The following is an 8,762-nucleotide window of genomic DNA, read 5'->3' as shown; positions in this document are numbered from 1 at the left end:
AAATAAAGAAAACATTTTCCTTTCAAAAGCATTTTAGACCACTCTGCTATTAACTAAGTAGGCAATTAATTTAAGAGATCCCAGCTAGCAATTTCCAGCAGGTCTTTTAAACAGACAAGCTGGTTCTAAAATTTATATGGGAATGTAAAGGAATAGGCAAACAATCTTGAGGTGGGGGGCAGTAGTTGGAAGCATACACTTCAGTAATCAAAATAGTGTGGTTTTAAGGATAGGCCAAGTAGATCAAAGGAACAGAATAAAATATAGAAATAGACCCATACATATTCAGTCAATTGATTTCGGCCAAAAAGCCATGTTAATTCAAAAAGAAAAGTGTTTTTTTAACAATCCTGCTAAAACAACTGGTTCTCTGCATAAAAATAAATAAATAAATAAACCTTAACTCCTATGTCAATCTACATACAAAAATTAATTTGAAAAGAGTTATTTGACCTAAACATAAAACCCAGAGTAATATAGCAGAAGGAAACAGAGTATCTTCACAAAGTTGGGGTAGGCAAATATTTCTTGGTCAGTACTCAAAATACACTGACTATAAAGAAACAAAAATGTATAAATTGGATTTTCAAATTGAGGTGAAATTCACATAAAATCAAATCAATCACTTTAAAGTGAATACCTCAGTAGTATTTACTACATTCATAATTTTAGGCAACCACCACCTGTACTTAGTTACAAAATATTTTTTTATCACCTCAGAAGGAATCCTTTATCTTTTATACAGTTGCTCCCGATTCTTCCCTTCAGGTAACCCCCAATTTGTTTTTTGTTTCTATGGATTTATCTATACCGGGTATTTCATATAAATAGAATCATATAATATGTGACCTCTTGTGTCTGGGTTCTTTCCTTTAGCATGTTTTCAAGGTTCATCCATGTTGTATAGTATGAATCAGTACTTTATTCCTTTTTATAGCCAAAAAATATTCCACTGTATGCATATGTCATAATTTATCAATTCACCCATTGTGAATATCTGTGTTATTTCTACCTTTTGGCTATTGTGAATAATACTGCTATGAACATTTGTGTACATGTACTTGTTTAAATAGATGTTTTCAATTCTTTGGGGTATATTCCTTGGAGTAGAATTGCTGGGTTATGTGGCAATTCTATGTTAATCTTTTCGAGGAATACTCAACTGTTTCCACAGCAGCCAAAGCATTTTACATCCTCCCAGCAGTATACAGGAGTTCCAATTTCTCCATATGTTCTCCAACACTTAGTTTCCTTTTTGTTGTTATTGCTGTTTTTAGTAGCCATTCTAGTGGTGTGAGGTGGTACCTCATTGTGGTTCTGATTTGTATTTCCCTAATGAATAATGATGTTGAGTACCTCTTTTCATGTGGTTGTTGGCCATTTGTATATCTTTTCTGAATAAATGTCCATTCAAGTCCTTTACCCATTTTTAAATTGGGTTGTTTAAACTGGATTTTAAAACTAAAAAAATTGATTTCTCATCAAGAAAACAGTAAGAAAAAGAATAGGTAAATCACAGATGGAGACAAAATATTTGCAAGATATATATGAGATATAATACTTGTATCCAGACTATATAAAGAACTCCTACAAATCAATATTAAAAAAATGGACACCTGATAGCGTCGGCCTGCAGACCAAAGGGTCCCAGGTTCAATTCCAGTCAAGTACATGTACCTCGGTTGCAGGCTCCTCCCCGGCCTGGGCCCCAGGGCTTGTGCAGGAGGCAACCAATCAATGTGTTTCTCTAACATTGATATTTCTCTTTATCTTTCCCCCTCTCTTCTACTTTCTCTAAAATTCAATGGAAAAATATCTTCAAGTGAGGATTAAAAAAAAAAAAAAGAAATCAGGCCAAAGACTTGAAGAGACACCCCACTAAATTAACATACATGAATGGACAATAAGGGGTGATTATGGTGATATCTTTAGTCATAAGGAAATGCAAAACAAAAAGAACCCCCTATGAGATTCCATTTGCCACCCACCAGAATGGCTAAAATAAAAAAGACTAACAACGTCAAATTTGAATAGGATGTGAACCAACAGAAACTCTTATACATTGCTAATGGGCATATTAAATGGTACAAGCATTCTGGAAAACTGTTCAACAGTTTCTTATAAAGTTAAACATACATATACCCTATGAGTCTGCAATTCTATGCTTAGATATTTACCAAAAAGAAATTAAAACATGATATTTACATAAAGATTTGTACAAAGATATTCACAGCAACCTATGTGTAATAGCTCAAAATGGGATTCAAACCAAATGCTCATCAATAGAAGGAATGAATAAATAGAAAACTATTTAGAGTAATAAAAAAGACTGAACACAGCCCTAACCAGTTTGACTGAGTGGACAGAGCATCGGCTTGTGGACTAAAGGGTCCTGGGTCTGATTCCGGTCAAGGGACATGCCCAGGTTGTGGGGTCGATCCCCAGTGGGGGTTGTGCAGGAGGCTGCCAATCAATGATTCTATTTCATCATTGATGTTTCTATCTCTCTTTCTCTCTCCTTTCCTCTCTGAAATAAATAAAAATGTATTTTTTTTAAAAAGTGTTAGTTTTCTAAAAAAAAGACTGAACACGACAACATAGATGAATCTCAAAATCATTAAGCTGAGCAAAATAAGCTCAACTCAAAAGAGTACATTCTGTATGATTCTATTTATATAAAATCCAAAAACAATTAAACCTAACAATAGTGAAGAAAAAGAAAGTCATGAAAATGGGGAAGTGACTAAAGAGGGATATGAAGGGAACTTTTTGGGATGACAAGAAATTTTATACATCCTGTGTTTTAAGGGGATGGTTAGCATAGGTATATACCATTATAAAAACTCTTCAAATTGACTATCTAAGACCTGTGCATTTGATTGTATGAAAAAAATTCAAGGCAAAAGAAGTTAGACTGAATTATGGTGTACAGTAAATATATTGAATACTATAGCTATGCTTATCTTTGCAAAAAAATCTACATACTCTGAATTTTTATTTGAAATCAATGAAATTACAGTATTAAATTTAAGGAAATGGATCTTGAGTTTTCTAAATCCATAACTTAAGTGCTCTTAATTAATTTGAGGGAGCCAAATTTTGGGACAGAAGACTTGCTTGGGAAACATATAATACATACCAAGTTACAAAGATGTTTCCCCACAAACTGGCCCCTCTCTACGTATTTATTAAAATAGCTATGAAAAAAATTGAGCAACTTTGCCACTTGCTCTGTTCAAAGAGTTATTTTAGATGTTACAGAATAGTAGGAATGACCTGAATTATGGTGGGAGATGGTGTTCTTGGCCCCACATGTCATACAGATTCACAGGTCACAGCATGGGGTTTATAAAATCTGCACATGTAGTTAACAAGTTAGATAACTCCCATATTTTTTTCTTTCTGTCATTTTCCCCAATAGCCTATCTATATATATAAAAGCCTAATATGCAAAGTGTCCCCTCGGGAGATGGACTGACTGGGAGTTCGACCATTCACTATGATGCGTGCTGACCACCAGGGGCAGCATGGAATGAAGGAAGGCCCAGACAGCGGCCGACAGCTGGGGAAGGGAGGCCCTGGCTGACAGCCGGCAAGCCACTAGGGACCTACCCGTGCACGAATTTTGTGCACTGGGCCTTTAGTTTTTTCTATAATTTCTTTCTATGCCTAGAATCCTTACTGTGTTTTGGTCCTATCTATTTGACTGATCAAGGTTATAAGTGCCCCATCAAAACAGGGTTCCTGTAATGAGCAAATAATCATTTTTATTGTTATTTGGGAAATCAGAAAAACTATATTTTGAGTATGTCAAATTGGATCACCTGATATTTTCTAAACATTCCCCCTCATTTTGTTTAGCCTCAGTATTTCCTTGTCAATTCTTACATGGAAATAACATTTTTCCTCTTCCTCCACCCTAAAACTAATTATTTAAGGCTCAATTTGTTTTATAAATACTTCCTTTATGCCCTGAATTAAAAGTAATCTGACTGCCCAGCCGGCGTGGCTCAGTGGTTGAACATTGACCTATAAATGAACCAGAAGGTCACGGTTCGATTCTGGGTCAGGGCACATGCCCAGGTTTTGGGCTCAATCCCTGGTGTGGGACATACAGGAGGCAGCCAATCAATAATTCTCTCTCACCATTGATATTTCTATCTCTCTCTCCCTCACCCTTCCTCTCTGAAATCAACAACAAAAAACTTTTTTTAAAGAAGTCATCTGAATTCCTATTGAGTATCTTGTAGTATTCTTAAAATATTCTAACATATTAGTTATTTGTGTACATGTCTTTAAGATATTATTAGTTTATTTATTTTTTAAAAATATTTTTATTGATTTGAGAGAGGAAGGGAAAGGGAGAGAGAGATAGAAACATCAATGAGAGAGAATCATTGATGGCTGCCTCCTGCTAGTCCCCCGATGGGTATTGAGCCCACAACCTGGACATGTGCCTTAACTGGGAATCGAACCCTGATCTCCTGGTTCATAGGTTGATGCTCAATCACTGATCCATGCCAGTCAGGCAGAAGATATTATTAGTTTAATGCGTGTTTCATATATTCTTTCTCCTAACATGCACTTAATTCTGAATAAATGTTTTGCAAAATAAACCTCAAATACAAAAATAAAATCATTATATTTGAGTATAGATGACAAGGTCCAACATGGAAAATATACTTCAAATTCAGGTGAAGCACATACCAGTGATGCTGTCCGTATAGTAGCAAAGTGTTCTCGATTACGATAGTGTGATTTATGACGAGATACTTGGGGCGGAGATTGTGGATCTGATGCTCTTGTTCTAGAATCTCCCTCTTCTCTATAATTTTCTTCCTCCTAAATAAAAAAAGAGACAACACTATTTGAGGTGAACAGAGTTCATCTGAACTTTTAAGATAATTAGCTTAAAATGACAACCTGATCAACAAACCTCAGACAATTTTAAAAACAAACGAAAATTAGGAATGCTGATATTTTATTTTCAACATAATTAGAATCAGGAGACAGCATTTCTTCAATGTATGAAATAGCACAGAGATTCAGGATAAGATACTTACCTGGCAGGGGAGATACCATGATCACGAGATTCAGGATAAGAAAATGTATAAGGCTAGATTTATATCCTACTCATGTGAAATTGCAAAGGTTTAATATGACTTGAAAATGATGATGAAACATGCAGCCAATATTTTAAACAGCAGCAATGAAATTAATTTCTTGAAGGCTCATGGGTTTTAGCAGCAATAATATAGCTTAAAAATATCTTTATAATGCGTCTGCCATTTGTCCAAGTAATAAAAAAATAGTTGTAAATTTATGTCTTTCCTTATATATTACCTTAGTTAGTTCATTAACTAAAGAGAAGCCAATTAAGTAGAAACCAACTAATTATGGGACTAATTTTTTATATTGCTGATTCTACTGTAAGAATATAAAAATTAAACAGGATTTTGCTCTAACACTTCCACTTATCTAATCATTCTTAGTAACTTCTTTGTATGTGATAAAATATATGTAATATAATATTTGCCATTTAACCATCTTTAAGTATATAAGTCAGTGGCATTAATTACATTCTCAATGTTGTGCAACCATTGTCACTATTTCCAAATGGAAACTCTGTATCCATTAACAAAAACTTTCCTCTACTCAGCCCCTGGTACCCTTTAATCTACTTTCTAATTCTACAAATTTGCCTATTCTAGATATTTCATATAAATGGAATTACACAATATTTGTCTTTTTGCATCTGGTTTGTATCACTTAGCATGTTTTCAAGGTTCACTCCATGTAGCAATCAGAATTTCATTCCATTTTATAGCTGAATAATATTCCATTAGATGTATATACCACGTTTTGTTTATTCATTCATTGGTGGGCACTTATGTTGGTTCCACCTTTTAGCTAATAGTGTTTACTAACGTTGTAGGTAATACCACAAGCTGTTAAGTTAAAAAGGAAGCATTCCTAATAACTGCTAAAAGGAGCTACTTGACCTCAAATATTTTTAAGAAAATTAAAAATTTTGTGCTTGAAAGTGCAAAAAATGTAGCATACAACCCTATTTCTTATATACAGAATTTATACTTTTCTGTAACTACACTCAGTTTTTTTAAAAAAAGTTACCTTTATTGTTGAAAGTATTACAGATGTCCACCTGTTTACCCCCATTTACCCCTTACTCCCCACTCCTGTCCCCTCCCCAGGCCTTCACTGCACTATTGTCTGTGTCCATGGATTATGCATAAACTATACTCAATTTTATTTTAAACATGTAAACATGGATAATGCAAAAGTTGGGTTTTTTTAAATCCTCACCTGAGGATAGTACTTTCATTGATTCAAGAAAGAGAGGAAAGGAGAAGGAGAGAAAGAGAGAAACTTCCATTGGTTGCCTCAGGTATGTGCCTTGACAGGGAATTGTGTCCATGACCCTTTGGTGCATGGGATGATGGTCTAACACTGGCCAGGGCCCAAAGTTATTTTTGATCATCTTAAAAGCAATCATTATCACTAATTTCATGTGTATACTTACTATTTTAAAAACCTTCATTTCCCATCTTAGTACTTCAAATAATACATTATATATCGTATTTCTGTATTTCTTCTAAAATTTTAAAAAACGTTAGTTTTATATTCTCAAAACATTATAGTTTCCCAAATGCAGACATTACATTGGGAATTAACAAGCCTATTGTTCCAAATTTCTGAAACATTAAAAAAAAATTCCTCTTACACTATTCAGATAATGAAAATTATTTACCAAAGTTGAAATTTTTCACTAAAAGCCCAAATACTCACAGGTTTTAAGTGGATGACAGAACTATTTGACATCACTGTATGATCTCCCTCCATCATGTCTAGCTCACTCTTGTCATCCGAGGCATCTGGAAGACTGTTAACACTACTGCTTTGGCTACTGGCACTAATGGACATACTGGGAATAGACTGATTACTTCCAACACTATTCACTGTTCCTGTCCGTCCAACACCATGATCTTGTTCCTAAGGGAAAAGAGCATTAGGTTCAAATATCAGTATTTCTTTTGAATTCTTGAATACAAGTACCTTGCACATTGCTTGGCATACAGTCTTCAGAAAGTCACAGGTCTATCATGAGAAATCCTCTTTAATTGTCAAACCAGTAAGTTTACCAACTGTTCCTTGACAGTAAAAAAAACCCAACCGTGGGTAAGAGTCAGCTAGTCAGTTTTGGGTTATTTCTAAAGTGTAGCATTTTCTCTAAACTGATATTTTTAAAATCCATTTCTACCACACAATTCATGGGCTATATAGAGAGATTATGCTCATTTCTCAATGATTCCCATGGTTAAAACAAGCCCCAACTTTTTTTTAAAATATATTTTATTGATTTTTTACAGAGAGGAAGGGAGAGGGATAGAGAGTTAGAAACATCGATGAGAGAGAGAAACATCGACCAGCTGCCTCCTGCACATGTCCTACTGGGGATGTGCCCGCAACCAAGGTATATATGCCCTTGACCGGAATTGAACCTGGGACCTTTCAGTCCGCAGGCTGACGCTCTATCCACTGAGCCAAACCAGTGCTGGCTTTTTTTTTTAAATCTTATGAACAACCCACCCGCCACCCCCACCCTTTTAAATATTTTTATTGATTGCAGAGAGGAAGTGAGGAGAGACAGAAACATCAATGATGAGAAGAATCACTGATTGGCTGCCTCCTGCACACCCCTCACTGGGGATCAAGCCCACAAGCTGGGCATGTGCCCTTGACGGGAATTGAACCTGCGACCCTTCAGTCTGCAGGCCGATGCTCTATCCTCTGAGTCAAATCGGCTACGGCTGAACAACCCCTTTTAATTATTTTTTATTGAAGCCTTTTATAAGTATACTAGAGGCCCGATGCATGAAATTCATGCAAGGGGTTCGGCCTTCACAGCCACAGCAGCTTGCCTCGGCCCTCACAGCCCTGGCTTTGTCCAGAAGGTCATTTGGCTGTCCATCTAACTAGCATATTACACTTGTATTATTATAGATTTTCCTTTCTTTCTCAGTATATAATCTCTAGCCCATCCTCTACCACCATATAATTAACATTAATTCTTATCCATTTTTGTGCAAATTGAAAATGACATATTACTTACGTATTTAATCATAATCATAAGATTGTTTTTCTGAAGTAACCAGGCAAGCAATGATATCTAGGCACCAACATTATAGCAGTCTTACCATATCAAAATTCTATAAGACATGCAGAATTTTTTAAAGATATGCAGAATTTAATTAATATAGACCAGTAGTTCCCAATCTTTTTTTGACCATGCCCCACCTGTGACACATAATTCTTATTATGTAAAATTGAACTCCTATTCACATGGAGGAAGCCTAAAAGGCCATTAACGTGGTCTAAACAAGCTTCCAAAGAACATGGCGTCCATGAAAGAGAAAAATAAAAGAATGAAAGGACAATTGAAGTACTGAGGAAGAAATCACTAAGAAATTGTTTAAAAAATAATAATATATGAAGTGATATGAAAAAATAACAAAGTTTCAAAACATATGAAAGCTAAAATGCATAAATACATCACTATGTATTTATATACTGTATATGAGGCCCCTAGAACCATAAGAAATGCAAAAAATTCACTGTTCGTAACTCATTCTTGAATTGCCCCCCTTAAAAATCAAATTGCCCCCATGTGGGGCCTGTGCCCCACGTTGGGAACCACTGATAAAGACCCATGGTGTGTATATCTCTCATTATATATAGATATA

The 8,762-nt window shown here is 35.2% G+C and overlaps 1 protein-coding gene across 6 annotated transcripts in view; it reads right to left on the bottom strand.

Annotated features, from left to right (window-relative positions):
• The window catches only part of TAOK1 (TAO kinase 1), a 135,792-nt gene that overhangs the window by 39,389 nt on the left and 87,641 nt on the right, over positions 1–8,762 (bottom strand). For all 6 annotated transcript variants that reach the window (XM_015566750.1, XM_015566749.1, XM_015566752.1 and 3 more), the window contains 2 exons: positions 6,808–7,011; positions 4,708–4,842 (listed from right to left, as the gene is read on the bottom strand). In XM_015566750.1, coding sequence (XP_015422236.1) covers positions 4,708–4,842; positions 6,808–7,011 — 339 coding nt within the window. The remainder of the gene's footprint in view (positions 1–4,707; positions 4,843–6,807; positions 7,012–8,762) is intronic.

Source organism: Myotis davidii, unplaced genomic scaffold, assembly GCF_000327345.1.
Source record: "Myotis davidii unplaced genomic scaffold, ASM32734v1 scaffold363, whole genome shotgun sequence".
Taxonomy (NCBI): domain Eukaryota; kingdom Metazoa; phylum Chordata; class Mammalia; order Chiroptera; family Vespertilionidae; genus Myotis; species Myotis davidii.
The sequence above is the reverse complement of the archived record's forward strand: the minus strand, read 5'-3'. Positions and strand labels throughout refer to the sequence as shown.